The 18,804-nt window shown below is 43.2% G+C and overlaps 1 protein-coding gene and 2 gene segments (V, D, J or C); all 3 read left to right on the plus strand.

Moving 5' to 3' along the window:
- Nucleotides 1-1,972: 1,972 nt before the first annotated feature.
- On the plus strand, nt 1,973-8,066 carry LOC131480481 (uncharacterized). The gene is made up of 3 exons (XM_058665398.1): nt 1,973-2,130; nt 2,292-2,651; nt 7,723-8,066. The coding sequence occupies exons 1-3, from the start codon at nt 2,052-2,054 to the stop codon at nt 8,064-8,066; spliced, it is 783 nt and encodes a 260-aa protein (XP_058521381.1). The 5' UTR covers nt 1,973-2,051.
- Nucleotides 8,067-12,034: 3,968 nt separating this feature from the next.
- Nucleotides 12,035-13,468, plus strand: LOC131480565 (T cell receptor alpha variable 5-like). The segment is given in 2 exon segments: nt 12,035-12,703; nt 12,862-13,468. Coding segments are annotated over 2 exon segments (444 nt in total).
- A 3,917-nt stretch (nt 13,469-17,385) lies between these two features.
- LOC131480482 (T cell receptor alpha variable 5-like) lies at nt 17,386-18,199 on the plus strand. The segment is given in 2 exon segments: nt 17,386-17,635; nt 17,799-18,199. Coding segments are annotated over 2 exon segments (447 nt in total).
- Nucleotides 18,200-18,804: the final 605 nt, after the last annotated feature.

Genomic DNA, 18,804 nt, shown 5'->3' on the forward strand with positions numbered 1-18,804 from the left:
TTTTATATTGTTGTTTACTTGAAAGATTAAATGACAAAGAGAAAGGTGTAGAGAGAAAGAGAGATATCACATCTTGTGGTCATTTTACAAAAATGCACAATAGTTAGATCTGGGCCAGATCAAAGCCAAGAGCAGAAATTCTGTCCAGGCATCCCTCATGGTGGCAGGGACCCAAGCGGCCCAGGGTGTGTGTTAGCAGAAAGTGACTGAAAGTGGTGGTGAGACTGCATCCCAAGAACACGAAAGGGCTGTTATTGTCCCAAGCAGGGGCTTAACCACTGTACCACAAGGCCCATCCTGAATAATAATCTCTAAATGAGAATATTTGTAAGTATACTTAATGTATGCATCTATGTTGTGAATTTTGAAATGTGTACATTTCTTTTTATATTAGGAATGCAAATCGGCATAATTAGTATGTTGGGATATTAAATTTCCATATTTAATACATGAACTCCAATCACTAGGAGGGAACTTTTGCTTCCAACAACAGGTGATACTGGGTTTTACTGAGGGTAAATCTTTCCTGGTCATATTCTCATGTGCCTGTTAGACTCACAGGCATTGACTTCTCCTTGCCCAGATCTATTGTTGCTGGAATGACCCTAAAGACATGAGATGTTGACACAGGGGAGACTCAGTTTGAAGATTATTCAAAGGAATACAGGGTGTCATCGTCAGTAGACATTTCATACAATTATTTCAGACACTGGCTGTGGAATCTAGAGAAACCAGAGTGCTCACCATTCCCAGGAGGGGTAATTCCACTGCGGACTGTTCAGTGGTTGCTTTTGAGGAGAGCTCACTCACTGATGTTACGACACACAAGAGCACCTGGAGGAGACTTCCATTATTCTCCCTTATATCAACCTGCAGCCTGATGTTTCTGCGAGTGTCTACTGTTTTCTGTCAATTCTTGCCAACTTGTAAGCTACATATCCATTGCCTGAGATAATCTATTTTCCCGCAAGATGGAATTTCCAAGTCTACTTCAGACTTCTCATCACAACCTACAAGGCTTATTCTTCCCTTTGATTGCACCAATACAATTTACACATGCAAACCTATCGCCTCTCTAAACTTTTTCTCTACGAAGTAGTCATTTTTAGTAAGGAAATATTCCTCCTTTGATACATGGCATCATTTCCTGGGAATGACAAGGTCAGGGCAAGGCCAGAGTTGAAGGAACAGAGACTGCAGTGTGTATATCTGACATATTTAGCAAGGCTGTTTCTTTCATTGCAACCTTTGTGATTACAAACCATCTAAAGATTTTCCCTGCTAGACTGAATCAAGATGATTGATTTATCTCTGCTAGACAGAATTAAGATGGTGGATTTGTCTGAGGGAATCTGTGTCCAGTTTAAATAGTAGGAGCTGTTAGAGCTGGAAGGATTTTGCTTTCCAATTGGCTCACGGATCAAGCATTTTTGTGATCACATAGACTAACCCTGTTGCTCAGTAAACACTGCTAACAAATTCATTTCAATTGTTTCAATTGTGTGCTGAGAAGATGAACAATTTTGAATCCCTCATTTTCATTGTGTTTGCTCTCTGCCAAACTGAATTTCTGATTGGAGACACATTTGGATTTTGTTTTTTATTTGATTCATCGGTGCTTCCTATTTTCTCACAAAGATGCCTATTGGGATAAAAGAGGACCTTGCAAGGTGGTTTAGTATTGGGGGTCTGACCACAAGAGGGCAGCCTGTCTCTGCTGATGCACAATAGAGAACAGGTTTTAAAAAAATTGTTCAAATTTTTTTCTCATTGAAAAAATAGATTTATTTATTTTATTGTTTTATGATACAATTTCATAGGTTCTGGGATTTCCCTTCGCCTTCCCTTAATTCCCAACGTTCCCTCCTCCCCCATTGATTTCCCCTGTATCATTAAAATAGTATAGTCTCTCACAGTCAGAACAGGCTCTCTTTGGTAGACTTGTGTAAGAGTCTAAAAATAGGAACAGGTGCCTGTGTAGGCAGTTTCAGAATCTTCTGTGCTTGGGAGGAAAGAAGCTAAGCCATAAGAGACGTAGCTCGCCTTGCTGGATGTTTCATGTTCTGATGGATAGAACCATAGGGACACCTTCTGGACTTTTCTTCCTGTTTCTGTGGCTGCAGTTGCACTGTGAGTTGGGAGCTTTGAGGAAACAAGAGGCTTAATATATGTTCATTAGAAGACTGAGCAGAAGGCTGGCATTTTTTAGGTTGCCTGAAATTATTGTGGAAAATATTTAGGGAGGAATGATGATATGATGATCATAGTCTTGTCTGACTTCTTTTGCACAGGGTTGAGCAGAGGAGAGAAAGTGGAGCAGAGTCCTGCTTTCCTGCATGTCCAGGAGGGAGACAACTTTGTCATCAACTGCACGTACACAGACAGTACCTCCGATACCTTGTACTGGTATAAGCAAGAACCTGGAAAAGGTCTCCAGTTGCTTATAAATATTATTTCTACTCGGGACAAGAAAGAAGACCAAAGAGTCACTGTGCTGATGAAGAAGAAGGAGAAGCAGGTCACCCTGCACATCTCAGCTGCCCATCCTGCCGACTCAGCCACCTACTTCTGTGCAGCAAGTGTACAGTGCTCCCCCTGCACCGGCAGCCTGTACCCAAACCTGCAACAGACTCCTGCAGTCATTTGGGGGAGTGAACCAGCGTGTGTAACATCTGTCTTTCTATCTTTGCCTCCTCCTGCCCCCTTTTAAAAAGATTATTTATTTGAAAGACAGAGTGACAAAGATTGATAGAAGACAGAGAGAGTAAGGAGAATGACAGGCAGATAGGTAGGTCATTTATTCAGTGGATCATTCCCGAAACGGTGATAAGAGTTAGAGCTTGGTCGGGCTGTTGCTAGAATCTAGCAACTCCATCCTGGTCTCCCATATAGGTAGCAGCAGTCCAAAGACTTGGGCCATGTTTTCAGCCTTCCCAGGCACATGAGCAGAAGCCGGATTGGAAGTGGAGTGGTTGGGACTTGAACTGGTTTTCTGATATGGGATAGTAACACAGTAAGTAGTAGCTTCAACTGCTGTGCTACAATTCCAAACCCTTTGACAAATAAAAATCAACAAAAAGAATAAATGGGAACATCTTCAATGGAATCTGAATATCTGCTCTGCTTTTTGACGTTTGAGCCAGGATTTTTGGCATTTTGTTTTCAACATATGGACATTTAAAAGCATTTGAAAGAGATTCAATTTCAAAATGACCCAGTACATGCTAGATCATTTTGAGTGAATTTTTCCTGAGAATTAGTGGTCTTCAGTTAGTTTCAGAGCTCCAGGGTTGACCTTATTTTCAAAAATGAATTTTGTCCCTTCAAGGACACGTTGAGGTCAAGGTTAGTGAATTCATGGAAGATCTTTATCCTTTAGTAATATATGTATTGACTTTTCTGATGATGAAATTATTAATGCATGCTATGGGAAAAACAGTATGGGAGAACAGTTAAATATAAAGTAAAAAGTAAAAACGCCTTTTAATCCTGTCATACAAATAAATCATGTCTGGATAAGCAAACAAATGCATGCATATGCTGCTTACAAGAAACAGACTTCCACTATGGATACACATAATCTGAAAGTGAAAGGGTAGAAAAAGATATCCTGCAAATGAAAGTCAAACCAAACAGCTGCAGTTACTGGCTGAAATAACAAATAGATCATTTGCAATATTTGGTGTTCCTTCTTTGTTAACTTTTATTAAAAATTAAGATTACATGATTGTTTTGAATTATTTCCACTTCATACTATATTCTAAATTGAGCATCTTGAATCTGCCAAGTCTTACAGATCTTGATTGTTACAATTCCCCATTGTATTTCTTCTGTTATCATCCTTTTATACTTGTAGTGATGGATAGTGTTTCTGAGCTCTGATATTATCCTCTTTATTATTTGTTTAAAAGGTAGAGTTACAGAGAAAGAGATGGAGAGATATAGATCTTCCTTTTGCTAACTCACTTGTTGAATAGCCTGCAGTAGCTGGGACTGGGCCTGGCTGAAGACATGTCTAGGAATGTCTAGGAGTGAAACCAATGTCTGTGTCTCCCATGTGAGTACTGGGGTCTAAGGACTTGAGTTCTCTTCTGCTGCTCTCCCAAGAGCATTAGCAGGTGATTTTCTCCTAATTCCAGCTTATTGCTAACAAACGCCATGAAGGCAGCAGGTAACAACCGAGTAGCTGGATCCTTGAGATAACATCTATTTAGGTGGATTATTGTAAGCACAAAAAGCAACATGTGAGGATGTAGTGAAAAGAAAACTGTTATACACTCTAAGTGGGAATATACATTTACGTGATTGTTAGGCCAGAGTTGAGCTGATCCAAAGTCAGGAAATCAACTCTTAAAACAGTACAGATAAGTCATTTCTAGAAACTAGAAATAGGAAGAGGGCAGGGAGAGAATTCAGTGGAAATTGAACCACAGGTAGCAAAGCACAGTGAGACAGAAATCAGTGTTCCACAATAGCAGAGTGAGGTGGTAAGAGTTCACCACAATGTAACACATAATTCATGAAGAACTGGGAGAGAGGAGCATGATGGCTTCAAACAGAATGGAATGAGATAGTAACATAAATTCCTCTTTTGTTTGGTACTTGCTGTACACGTGTGTCAAACTATCTAAGTGTCTCACACAAATATAGACATTTATGGTTGTTAACAAAGATTTTTTTAGTTCTGTATAAAAGGCAAAATTGAAAAGAGAAATGGAGAGGCAGAGAGGGAGAAAAAGATATTCCGTTCACTTGTTCCCTCTCCAAATGGTTGCAATGGTAGGGTCCAAGCTAGGCTGAAGCCAGGGTCAGAAGCTCATCTGGATTTGTCATGTGCATGTCAGGACCCAAGTACGTGGGTCATCTTCTGCTGCTTTCCCAGGTTTATTAGCAGGGAGCTGGATCAGAAGTGGAGTAGCCAGGACTTGAACTGGTGTTCATATGAGATGCCAGTGTTTCAGGTGACAGCTTGCCAATGCTGGCCCCCATGAAAAATGCTACAAATGAAATTTCGAAGTAAGTGCAGGAACCACGCAGCAGGGATAGGGCAGGTTGAGTGATTTGCTAGTCATTTTCCATGGAGAGTGAGTCAGAGAGTCACTTTGTGTGTTTTAATACGTGAACTCATTTTATTTTCTAAAGGTGTACAGAGAGAAATGAGAAACAGAGTGCAAGAGAGAGCGAGAGAGAGAGAGAGAGAGCGAGAGAGAGAGAGAGAGAGAGAGAGAAATGAGCGAGAGTGTACTCTTCCGACCCCTGTTTCACTTTCCAAATGCCTGTAACCTCCAGGGCTGGGCCAGCTGCAGCCAGGACCCTGGGCCATCACCCTGCTGACCCCTAGCACTAGCAGGAAGGGATCAGGGTCCGGGGCAGGACTGGATCCCAGGCTCTCTGAATTTGGTTGTTCTAAGCAGCAGTTTAGCTGCTGTTCCACCACCGCATCCTGAATTATAATTTTACAGTAAAAATGTCATATATGCATTGAATCTATACACATCTCTTTGTCTTTTGAAATATGTACATTTCTGGTTAGGAAGGGTATTCTTAATAATCAGAGTTTGGGGATACACAAGGAGTACAACATGGATGAGAGATGATAATAATTTTCTGTATTTCCTCAGGATGTATGGGTTTAAACTATGGGGAGAGATCTTTCAAGACAGATAGATAGCAAGAGGTCTTCCATTTGCTGATTGACTTACCAAATGAATGCAAGAGTGGGGCCAGACTAAAACGAGGAGCCAGGAATTTCTTCTGGGTCTCCCACGTGGGGTGCAAGGGTGCATGCACTTGGGCATTTTCTACTGCTTTCCTAAGTGAATGACGCTAAATCAGAAGTGGAGCAGACAGAATTTGCCAACATGGAATACTGGCATTGTAGGCAGCAGATTAATGTGCTATACCACAATGGTGACCTTGATTTATGTCTAACAGTGGATCAACCTAGGTTCCATTAAGGGTAGCTTCCTCATGGCAGGTTCCTGTGTGTCTGCATCATTAACAGATATTGACTTTATCCTTGCTCTGGTTTATTTTTGCTGGAATGAACCAAGATAATAACAGAAAGGAGAATGGTAGGAGAGAGAGCTTTGGAAGTGCGGAAGGATGTTGTCATAAGAGGTTATTCTAAATGGCGGTTGGTGACACAGACAACACCATCTAGGAAAATCTGAGTGGTCAGTGGTCAAGAGGAGGGCGAGTGATTCTGCATGGTATTCAGTGATCATTTTAAAGGACAGACCATGAATTTTTTTATTTACTAAATTTATTTTGTTTTGGATGATGTTTACATAATGGAGATGAGTGTATGCCTATGTGGATCACCAATTAGAGTGGGCTGGGTTGAGGAGTGGGGGAAAGTGGACGAGACAATTGCTTCCAATTTTTTTCTTCTTGAATGTAGCGGAGTGTGCTGCTTCCAGCAACTTCGCCACATCAGTACCTAGGGATATGGAACTGTCACTCGATGTCATCCTAGGGCCCCCAGTCTGGAGCATGTTTTGAGGGTACTGCTTAAGTGGTTTCAGTAGTTCTGAGATGCTGTTTATTTCATTGTTCCAAGCTTGAGGAAACCCTTCCAAGGTGTCATGGCTGACACAGTCCACCTTAGAGTCTTGAATCACCCAGATACTTGCTGTCAAAGCTTGGCCAGGAGAGCTGTCCAATTTGTTCTGCCCTCCATCATCTGCCATGGTACTAGATGTCTTCTGCTGGCCTCAATGATCTGTCATGTCTCCACTGTGCATCTTAGGATGCCTTTCACTGCTCAGGCTTTGGCAACCAAAGAGGACCAGTTCTGACATGTGTACTCTACTGTCAGACCACAAATCCTGTGATTTTCCCCATTGTTGGAGTTCTGAGTCCAATGGTCCTCAAAGAAATCTTACCTGAGGTGACCCCAGATCTGACTCCCGTGTGCCAACCAGTGAGGGGTCCAGCTCAGTCTGTACACATCCTGGTGGTTGCAGTTTCCAGATCAGTTCTGTGCTCAGCCCCATGCCAATTGCAGACTAATGGATGCGGCAGCCCAGCCAAGCCATGCCCATCACACACTTGGCCCTCAAGCACACCAGCAGGAACTGCAGCCTAGTTGGAACGAACCCCAATAGCCCCCATCAGGCCTGTCCCCAGCTCCAGTTCCTGTGCATTTCCCTGGAATTTACTTTGCTTGACATGTTCATGTTGCCTCTCCCCTCCCTTCCAAACCCTTTACCCTCCCCTCTCCTCTCCTTTTCACTGCTCTTTCCTTTCTCTTCCCTGTAATTTTCCCAAGAGGATTGTGAAGATGAAATCCGATTTGGACACAGTTTGGCAGCTCACATCTGGCCACTAGAGGGCAGAGCGTCTCTGCTGATGCACCCTGTAGGACAGGCTGATTGCAGCTGATTGCTGTAGAAGGGGGTAAGTCAGAGGCAGATGCTTTTGCAGTGTGTTAAGACATCTCATCTGGGTCCTTTGGGGGAAAGGAAGAGGCTCTCCCGTCTGGAGACCGCAGGTCCTGAGAGGAGAAGCCATGAGGACGGTTGCAGGACGATTCCTTCTGCTCACGTGGCTGCACTGTGAGTTGGGAGTTTTGGGAGAAGAGGGTGTTTACTAAATCTTCATTGAAAGTCTGAGTAGGACAGTGGCTTTTCCCAGACTGCTTAACTTTAGTTTGAGGAATCAGTGTTACCTCCAGGGAATGTGGTCCTGATGATTTTCCTGACTTCTGCCTTTGCACAGGTGTGAGTGGAGGAGAGCAGGTGGAGCAGAGTCCTGCTTTCCTGAGTGTCCAGGAGGGAGACAGCTGTGTCATCACCTGCACGTACTCAGACAGTGCCACCACCACCTTGTACTGGTATAAGCAGGAACCTGGAAAAGGTCTCCAGTTGTTTGTAACTATTTTCTCAAGTATGGACAAGAAAGAAAAGAAACGATTCACTGTCCTCTTGAACAAGCAGGACAAACTACTCTCCCTGGACATCTCAGCTGCCCGTGTTGCCGACTCAGCCACCTACTTCTGTGCAGCAGAAGCACAGTGCTCCCCCTGCACCTGCAGCCTGTACCCAAACCTGCCATGGGGCTGAAGACAGGTTCATGCATTGTTGATCGCTGAGATGGGAATCTTCTGTGTTTTAAAATCCTATGGATGCTCCAAGATATCTTTCAAGAAATTCACCTTCCAAATGACCATAGGAGAGTTAGAATATTTTGAATGAAACTGTGTTGAAAGTCTGTGGTTTCACTTAACTCGTGTGGCCCATGGGTTAACATTATGGGTGCCATCAAGGTTTCTCACCTAACCCCCTTGGACAGCGTGACATGAAGGGCTGAGAACCTGGTGGAAGTTTTCCATCTTTTTAGAATAGTGTTTACTGTTCTCCTCTTCTTTTCAAAGATGTATTTGTTTTTATATGAAATATAGATTTATAAAGAGGAGGAGAGACAGAAACAGAGAGAGAGAGAGAGAGAGAGAGAGAGAGAGAGAGAGAGAGAGAGAGATGGGTGGAGAAAGAGAGGGGAGAGATCTTCCATCATTTGCTAGTTCACTCCCAAGAGGCCGTAATGACTGGAGCTGAGCTAATCTGAAGCCAAGAGCTTTTCCTAAACCTCCCTGGTTGGTGCGGCATTCCAAGGCCATCCTCAATTGCTTTCCCATACCACAGATAGGGAGCTGGATGGGAAGTGGGCAGCTGGGATATGAACTGGTACCTTATGGGATTCTTGCAAGGTGATGACTTTAGTCATTAAGATACTGTGCTCGGTCCTTGCTATTGAATCTTTAGGGAGAGTTAGAGACGTGTGAGGTTAGATCCGAGGCTTTGGGAGTGTATTATGTGCTCCTGTGCTCCAGATGCTCCTAAGCTGTGCTCTGCTGCCCCTGTCAGAGACTTGGGTGCAAAAACCATAGCTCTCCTGGGATTTTACTCTTTGTGTGTATGTGGCTCATTCATCTCTATGAGATTTTGGGCCAGAATCTTATCTACAGTCTAGGAGAAAAATTGTATTTAATGAATGATGTTAAATTTGGATTTCAGGCTAGGTTTTCAGGTGATTGCATCAGATGGTGAAAAGTGACATTGGAGGCTGATGTGGTCCTAGGAGACATGGTAGAAGTTCCTGGGTTCTGCCTGGCCCAGGGTTGGCCTCTGGGGGCATATGGGGAGTGAATCAGCAGGTACAAGTTCTCTCTCTCTCTCTCTCTTTCTCTCTCCCCCCTATATATACACATATATATGTATGTATATATATATATCTCCTCTAAAATATGTAAATGAATTAAAAAGCCCACCATGTCTGTGAATGTGTACTGTAGGTCTGCATATGCTTGAAATAGTGATCAAATGAAAACATTTTCTTTTCTTTTGTCATATTGTCAGAACTGCCCAATTTAAAAATCTGATATTTGCTTTTCAGTTTTTCTTGGCAGCCATAATGAGGCTGTCGGATACATTGTATTTTGGCAAATTTCAGGATTGTAATGATTGTTGTTTGGAGAATAATTTGACAGTGTTTTTAAAATAATTATTTATTTGGAAAGTTGGAACGAGGGAGGGAGAGGGAGAGACGAGAGAATGCAAGAGGGAGAGCGATTCCATCCCCCAGTGTCCCCTAGTTCACTCCCCAGATGGCTGCAACTCGTGCAGAGCCAGACTGAAGCCGGGAGCCAGTGGCTTTGTCTGTGTTTCCCACATGGGTGGCAGGTGCCATCTTGTACTGCATCCCCAGGTGCATTAGCAGAGAGCTGGATCAGAAGTGGAGTAGTGCAGACAGGAGCTGGTGCCTATAATGGATGCCTCTATTTGATAGGTTTTACATGGTAGCCTCCATTTGATAGTTTTTACATAGCAAAACAGCAAAACTAAATCTAGAAAGCTGAAAGACTAGAGCCTCCCTCATATGAGGGGAGATGGTGATAGCATTCTTTTTTTTTTTTTTTTTTTTTTGCCAAGACAGAAAATACTTTATTTTAGGAGGACAGTGTAATGGGGTCTGAAATGAGATTGCAACCCACCCAGCAGTAAGGGTTCCATTTTAATTGTTGGGGAGAGGGCCTTTTGTTTATGCAGAAATCCACATATACCACAATAATGTAGCTCTGAATGTGCTCAAAATCCCATTGGCAGTTGTCATCTGAAGTTTTCTATTTGCAGAGTATGATTCTGTCTGTGTAGCGTGTCTCAGGAGAAGCACTTGAGGAGTTCATACTGGGCATTGATGGAATACTGGGCAGTAAAATTACACCAGGTTTTAGGTCTAGGTGATAGCATTCTTAAATTCATTCCACCCTGGGTTACTCCAACAGATGAATCTCTTTACGAGTGTATGTGCACGTGTGTGTGCTTGGTTTTCTGTGTCTCAGTTTTCAAGCCTTATGGGACCGTGGGAAATGGGAGGAAAAGGAGAGAAGGTGAGTGAATGAATCTGGGTTGATATGTGATGGGCACTGAACGACTGCCAGGTGGTTTCACAGATGACCTCACTTGAATCCCAAATGCTTTTACTAAGTACGGTAGTGTTTGAAAGTTTGGCTGCAACCAATGAAACTAATTCTGGCTCATATACTACAAAGTACCCAGATTAATAGTATGTTTTAGATTTGGCTACCTATAATGACTAAACGATGTTGGATTAACTGACTTACACTATCAAAACAAACACATTTGAAAATGCCACTGGAAGACTCTGGAGAGTCACTAGAAAGAAGCATCAATTGGGTGGATGTGGCACGTGGACAGAAACATACTGGGTCAGGTCTGCAGGTCAGTGCATGGCACAGGGCAACTGAAGCACAAGTAGGGAGTAGGTGACCGGGCTGAAGAGTCAGTGTTTGGAGTTTGCTGTTTCCAGAGTAGCTGGACTAGACAAGGCATCATGAAAAAGGGGTTCACAGTTGGAGGAGTCTTGAAGTCTTTAGATACCACCCTCTTATCTATTCCTGAAATTACATGTCAGCATGAGACTCTGAGAAAGCAGGTGGAAAACAACAATTAGAGGGATGAGAAAGAAGACACATTTTAGCAACTCCTCTCAACTAGATAATGTTTGGAATTCAAGTTCTGCCCAATGAAGCAGGTTTGATGAAGAACTTGGGCTTTCTAATGAGATGTGAGAGGTACCACGCCTTGAGGGGAAGCCGTCAGGTGCAGCAGGAAAGGCACCACTTGGGATGCCTGTAGCCCATATTGGTGTGCTGGGTTGCAGCCTACTCCAGCCTCCTGCTAATGTGAGGACTCACGTGACGGTTCAAGTGCCCTGCTTGCTGCGACTGATGTGGGAGATCTGAATTGAGCTGTGAGTTTCTGGTTTTAGCCTGGCTCAGCCATGGCTGTTGCGGGCATTTGGGGAGTGAGTAAGGAGATGAAAGATCTCTCTCTGTCTCTGATTTCTTTCTGCCATGAAGATCTTAGCTATTGAAACAACTGGGACATGGCTTGGAGAGAAACTTTAATAAAATGAGTGAAGGTTGTTATCATAGGTCCTCAAGCCAAACAATGATTAGAAACACAATCTAGGAAAAAGTTTAAGTCTGGACTCTGAGTTAGCAAAATAGAAAACAAAGCAGAACAAAACAAATAACCCACCTCTCTTCTGCCGAACAAGAAAGGGGTGTATTACAGATTATTCTGTAGTAGTGTTTGAGGGCACTCACTTTGCTATTATGAAATACAAACATATCTGAACAAGTGTACTTGTTTACATTATATCTACCTGTAGACTGATGTTTCCCAAAAGTCTGTAGATTTAAATCAAATGCTGGCAATAACCCAACCACACACACAGAATCCAGGCAACCTATTCTTCCAGGACAAATGATTTTACGGACACACCAGATTTCTCATCACATTCTGCAAGCTCATCTCCTTCGTTGGTTACACTAATACTGTAAACTCACCATAGCATAGCCTCCTGTTGTCTACTTCATTCTGTAATTTAGTGTTTTTTTTTTTTTTTTAAGCTACAGGAGCGTTCCTCTACTGATCCCCGCCACGGCCGGTTTCCAGGATGGGAAGAGGAGGAGCTAGCAGGGCTTGCAGGTGCAGCGCTTCAGCAGCTCCCTCTGACATACATTGTGAAACTGTCTCTTTTACCAGTCTGTGTGTGTACACATCACCTGTGCAAAGAGTTTTCCTGTATTAGAGCTGAACCAAGGTGGTCAATTTACAAAGCAGGTGTGGGTGAGGATTTAGCATTTCTATTGCTTCATGTATGCATTCCTATTGTTTTCCTGATTTCAAATAGGCCAATCCTGTGGTTGAATGAATGTGGAAAGCTTATAATGTCAAATTAATTAAACATCTCTTTGTAGTGTGCAATGACACAATGAAGTGGAATACTGAACCTTGATTTACAGTGTGCTCTATCCGAATATTAGTAATTTCTGAGGACACACTTAGAAGTTACTGTATTTGATCTCATGCTGCGTTCATTTAATGTGGAGAAGACAGGCCTCCTGATGAAATCTGTTTTGGCCCCAAGGTTCAGCTGTTGGTGTTTGACCACAAGAGGGCAGTGTGTGTGTGAATAAGCACCATATAGGGCAGGATCCACGTTCAGCAGAGGCAAGAGGCTGTGCAGAAAGCTTCAGAAACTTAGTGTCTGAGGAAGGAGGAGCCTCACAGAATGGATGGGTATCCAGCCTGGGGCTTAAAAGTGATGATGGGCAGAACCGTGAGGACGTTTGCTGGACATTTCCTCGTGTTCCTGTGGCTGCGGATGCACTGTGAGTTGGGAGCATGGGGGGAAAAGGAGGTTGTGCAAATGTTCAACAGAAATCTGAGGGGAGGGTTCCCTCTTCCAGATAGCCGGAAATTACTCTAAAAAACGCATTCTAGCGGGAGTGATGTTCTGACGATTGTGTCTGACTTCACCTTTGCACAGGTGTGAGTGGAGCAGAGCAGGTGGAACAGAGCCCTGCTTTCCAGAATGTCCGGGAGGGAGACAGCTGTGTCATCACCTGCACGTACACAGACAGTGCCACCAGCTACTTCTATTGGTATAAGCAAGAACATGGAGAAGGTCTCAGGTTGCTTATAAACATTCTCTCAAATATGGACAAGAAAGAAGACCAAAGAGTCACTGTGCTGATGAAGAAGAAGGAGAAGCAGGTCACCCTGCACATCTCAGCTGCCCATCCTGCCGACTCAGCCACCTACTTCTGTGCAGCAAGTGCACAGTGCTCCCCCTGCACCTGCAGCCTGTACCCAAACCTACACGAGGGCTGAAGACATACTTGCTTCTGTCCTTTGAGTGAAGAATTGACCTATGTTTGACTTTTATTTGTGTAGTTCAAAATATGCCCTTCTTGAAAGTCAGCTTCAAAGCCACCCAAATGAATTTGAGAATGTTTTTGGTGAGCTTCTGAGGACAGTTACTGATCTCTAGTTGAAGTCTAAGACTGTAGGATTGACTCACTGGTGATATTTCTACACCCTGATATCAAAGTCAGTGAATTCTGTTCTTGATGAAAGGATTCTTATCTTTTTTTTTTTAAACATAGGATGCATTGCCTGTATCTGATGATAAAATTATAAAGTGCATGGTATGGGAAATACAGTAAATAGAAGGTAGACAATTAGGTAGTCTTGGGTCTGGTGCAATGATTGATTGCATAATCATTCCCTGTCTAGTGCAGGGATCCTACACGGGAGCTGATTTGTGTCCTGGCTGCTCCGCTTCCCATCCAGCTTGCTGTTTGTGGCCTGGGAAGGCAGCAGAGTATGTACCCATATGTAAGATGTGGAAGAAGCTCCTGGATCCTGATTTCATTTAGGTCAGCACTGGCATTTGTGGCCACTTGTGGAGTGACCAATGGATGGAAAATCTTTCTCTCAGACTCTCCTCTGTATAAATTGGCCTTTCAACAAAAATAAATAAATCTTTTTTTCTCAAAGAAAGTTAGGATGTCTTGTATTCCTGCTATATAAAATAGCATGGCTAACATTTGACTTTCCTTCTTATTGAGCTTTATTAAGATGAAGGTGACACAGACTTGCATTTTGAGGTCAAAATTTCCAGCTAATTTGTACACTGATCCAGGCATACCACATTTGCTGAATATTGTATGACCTTAGTTTTACTAACTTGTGAGTCACTATTCTATTTCTTCTGCATGCATCTCATATTGGTGAAGACAGTTTACTCTGGTCTCACATGTTTCCTTTTACTCAGTTTTTTATGTGTAGTCAATTCCCAATGTTCTCCTGCTCCATAAGCATTTCATTCCTCAGTCTCCTGCTCTCTCCTCAGGTGAGGAGAGAGGTGTTATCAATTTCTCCTTCCTTGAGGTGTTATCAATTTCATAGGTCACCACACTTTTCCATTTTATTCAAGAGACACTTGTGAGTTTGTAACCTGAGAGAGATTCTCTGATGTGCCTGCAGTGAGGTCAGAGTTGGTCTAGAGACATTTGTGAAGCCAGGGGTCAGGGCATGTGTTGCTGCAGGAGTGCTGTGTTGTTTGTGCTGCGAGTCCAGTTGGAGCACTTCCGGACAGGCTCATGCGACTGTCCAGTTCTGGGCCTCAGTTGTTCTTGGACTTCCATCTCTTTACATGTTCCCTTCTACAGCACTTTGTGAGCTAGGCTCACTGGTTTGCCTCCTGAAGAATGACATCTATTTGGGACTGGTGTTGTTGTATAGCGGGTAAAATCACTGCCTGAAACACCAGCTTCCATTTTGGCATTGGTTGCTCCACTTGTGATTCAGCTCCCTGCAAGAGACCGGAAGAAAGCAGTGGAGGATGGCCCAAGTGTTGGGCTCCTGCCACCCATGTGGGAGACCCAGATGAAGCTCTGGGCGCTTGACTGTGGCCTGTCCCAGTGGGGGCTGTTCTGGTCATCTGGGGAGTGAATCTAAGGATGGAGGATTTTCTGTCTCTCTTTCTCTCTTTGACTCTGACTTAGAATTGATATATAACTTTTTAAAAAAAATAAATGACACACATGGTTTTAGATGTTTCTTTAGCAGTATGCAAACAAACCATATTTTGCTTCCAAGATAAAGTAATTTATAGAAATAACAGTTGTCAACAATCTTAAATGTCTTACAGAGAATTGTTGATGATAGGCCAACTTACATTTTTTCTGTTTTTAAAGACAAATGGAATGAAGAAATTGATGTAGTCCTGGTATCTCATGTAAGTTAAGCCTCAAAATATTTGTTGTTTTGTGTCAGTCTTATTATTTCATTTTGCATATCAGTTTCAGCATATCCATGTTTTGTTACTTATTAAAATCTTATTTATTTTAAAGACTGATTAAATTATGTTGTGTGTATAACCAAGATTTGTTGATCCGTTCTTCACTAGCTGGAAGGTCTGGGTTGTCTGCATTGTGGTGTGACCACTTTGCTTTGTAACAGAGATTGTGAAATAAATATATAAATCCAGCAGAGTGAACATGTATAAAATCAGCCTTAAAATTTTCTCTAGAGATTAAGAAAGATATTTTTTTTCTAAAAGTACAAAATTCATTTAGTCATGAGGAAGAAGTTCAAGTGTTCTTTTGGACAAGATGGTGACCATAGTGAATAACAGTTTACTGTATGATTAACTATGCCGCAGAGAATTCTTCTTTTCCCTAAGATCAATGATGACCATGGAAAGCAATGTGTGTGCTCATTGGCTCCCTTTAACCATTTCACAACGTGCATGTATTTTGAAGCATCATTTTGTATAGTATAACAAGATAAGAACATTTTCAATGTTCAAAATAGATTAAGGATCGAGATGCCTTACAATTAGTTGTGATTGGGCCCGGCGGCGTGGCCTAGCGGCTAAAGTCCTCGCCTTCAATGCCCCGGGATCCCATATGGGCGCCGGTTCTAATCCCGGCTGCTCCACTTCCCATCTAGCTCCCTGCTTGTGGCCTGGGAAAGCAGTTGAGGATGGCCCAAAGCCTTGGGACCCTGCACCCATGTGGCAGACCCGGAAGAGGTTCCTGGTTCCCAGCATCGGATCGGCGCGCCCCAGCCCGTTGCAGCTCATTTGGGGGAGTGAATCATCGGACGGAAGATCTTCCTCTCTGTCTCTCCTCCTCTCTCTGTATATCTATCTGACTTTGTAATAAAAATACATCTTAAAAAAAAAAATTGTTACTTTGAAGGTTTTGGAGAGCCAGAGCTATTTAGGGTTAGAGTCTTGAGTATTGGGGGTATGGCATGAGCTGGCCCTTGTTCTCATCCACGAATTGTCCCCTGTTGTCCTGCAGACACAAGTGCGCTGTGGTCACTGCTGTCAGAGTGTCCGCTCCCGGCTGCCCACACAGTTCATGCCTCTCCCTGACCACTAGGCAAGAATGTAGTCTATGGGCCTGGTGCTGTAGCCTAGTGACTAAAGCCTTTGCCTTGCATGCACCGGGATCCCAAATGGGCCCCATTTTCTATCCTGGCTGCTCTGGTTCCCTTCTAGGTCCCTGCTTTTGTACTGGGCAAGCAGTGAAGGACGGCCCAAAGGCTGGGACCTGTACCTGCATGGGAGAGCCATGAGGAAGCACCTGCCTCCTGTCTTCATTTCAGCTCAGCTCTTGCCTTTGCAGCCACGTGGGGAGTTAACGTGTGGATGGAAGATCTTTCTGTCTCTCCTTCTCCCTGTAAATCTGACTTTCCAAATAAAATTTAAAAAATATATATATTTTTAATAAAACATAATCTCTGTTTTAGGAGAGAATAGTACTTGACTTATGATATTACACCTGAATTTAGGGTCTGTTTTTTCGTAATTGTTCATTGCACTGAGTTAAGATCATGGCTGTGAATGAACATGCCTTGTTTCAGATTCCACACTTCTTTTATCCAGAGAGGAAATGCACTGAACCTTCTAAGCCTCGGTTTTTCCATCTATTAAATGGGAATAAACAGTGCCCTTCAAGACTGCCGGCTGATTACTGTTCCCCTTTGGTAAGTGGCCAGGGAGGCTAGCCCTGGGTTTTCTGCTTCAGAGCTGAAGGAAAATGATGACAACATTGGCTGAGTGAATCTCTAGCCTATTTTAACAGTAGGGGAGGTCTGAGTAACAAAGAGTGAACTTACAATTACTTGGTGAAAAATATATCAGCATATTTTTGTTTCAAATATGCAATCCTTTTGTTAAATGATCATGGAAATAAAATTAAAAATCTCTGATTGATTTAAAATCTCCCAGTTGTTTCTTGAGAAGATGAAATGAAATTCTGAACCCTACATTTACATTAAGTTAATCGGCCTCATTTCCCTGGAATTTACTTTGCTTGATATGTTCATGTTGCCTCTTCCCTCCCTTCCCCTTCTCTCCCCTCCCCTCCAATCCCTTTCCCCTCCCCTCTCCTCTCCTTTTCACTGCTCTTTCCTTCCCTTCCCTGTAATTTTCCCAAGAGGATTGTGAAGATGAAATCCGATTTGGACACAGTTTGGCAGCTCACATCTGGCCACTAGAGGGCAGAGCGTCTCTGCTGATGCACCCTGTAGGACAGGCTGATTGCAGCTGATTGCTGTAGAAGGGGGTAAGTCAGAGGCAGATGCCTTTGCAGTGTGTTAAGACATCTCATCTGGGTCCTTTGGGGGAAAGGAAGAGGCCACGGAGGATCGAAGTAGCTCTCCCGTCTGGAGACCGCAGGTCCCGAGAGGAGGAGCCATGAGGAGGGCTGCAGGACGATTCCTTCTGCTCACGTGGCTGCACTGTGAGTTGGGAGTTTTGGGAGAAGAGGGTGTTTGCTAAATCTTCATTGAACGTCTGAGTAGGACAGTGGCTTTTCCCAGACTGCTTAACTTTAGTTTGAGGAATCGGTATTTCCTTCAGGGAATGTGGTCCTGATGATTTTCCTGACTTCTGCCTTTGCACAGGTGTGAGTGGAGGAGAGCAGGTGGAGCAGAGTCCTGCTTTCCTGAATGTCCAGGAGGGAGAGAGCTGTGTCATCACCTGCACGTACTCAGACAGTGCCACCACCACCTTGTACTGGTATAAGCAGGAACCTGGAAAAGGTCTCCAGTTGTTTGTAACTATTTTCTCAAGTATGGACAAGAAAGAAGACAAACGATTCACCGTCCTCTTGAACAAGAAGGAGAAGCAGGTCACCCTGCACATCTCAGCTGCCCATCCTGCCGACTCAGCCACCTACTTCTGTGCAGCAAGTGCACAGTGCTCCCCCTGCACCTGCAGCCTGTACCCAAACCTGCCATGGTCTATAGACCTCCTTTGTTCTTGCTTGATCTTGAGTTTGGGATTTTCTCCAAATATGTTTTAGCATGTGGGCATTCTAAATAAATACTCCATTATGGGTATCTCAAAATTGAATATTTGAGACAATTCTGGCTGGTTGTGAAACCATCAATCAATATATTGTGGTTCAGACTATAAATACTTCACATGATGATGTAAATATCAGATAAATCGCATTATCATTACCGTAAGCTATCATCACTATACCATTCTATGTAATGTGAAGACTTTGCGATTTCTTTCTCAATGTGTTTGGTATCTTTTATCCAATCTTTCTGTATTACTCCTTTACCCATCTCTCAAGCCTTAATAATTACTATTCTAAAAACAGAGAAACATTTTTTCTTTAATTTTATGTCAAGGTTTATTTATTTGAAGAGCATAATTACAGAGGGAAAAGGAAAGAGAGAGAGAGAGAGATCTTTCATCCTGTTTGTTCCTTCCCAGTTGGCCACAACAGCTAGGGCTGGGTAGGCTGAAGCCGGCAGCCAGGAGCTTTATTCCGGTGTTCCCCGTGGGTGAGGACCCCAAATACTTGTGGAATCTTCTTTTTGCTTTCCCAGGTACGTTAGCAGGGAGCTGCATCAGAAGAAGAGTAGCCAGGATTTGAACTGTTGCCCATATAAGAAG

This window comes from Ochotona princeps, chromosome 6 (genome assembly GCF_030435755.1).
Source record: "Ochotona princeps isolate mOchPri1 chromosome 6, mOchPri1.hap1, whole genome shotgun sequence".
Lineage (NCBI taxonomy): Eukaryota > Metazoa > Chordata > Mammalia > Lagomorpha > Ochotonidae > Ochotona > Ochotona princeps.

What these genes read in the sequence shown, in the direction of transcription:
- LOC131480481 (XM_058665398.1), top strand. Translation starts at nt 2,052, where the DNA reads ATGTTTCATGTTCTGATGGATAGAACCATAGGGACACCTTCTGGACTT. An exon ending in TCTGTGGCTGCAGTTGCACT is followed by an intron (nt 2,131 to 2,291) that starts GTGAGTTGGGAG and finishes TCTTTTGCACAG; the next exon opens with GGTTGAGCAGAGGAGAGAAA. An exon ending in TCCTGCAGTCATTTGGGGGA is followed by an intron (nt 2,652 to 7,722) that starts GTGAACCAGCGT and finishes GCCTTTGCACAG; the next exon opens with GTGTGAGTGGAGGAGAGCAG.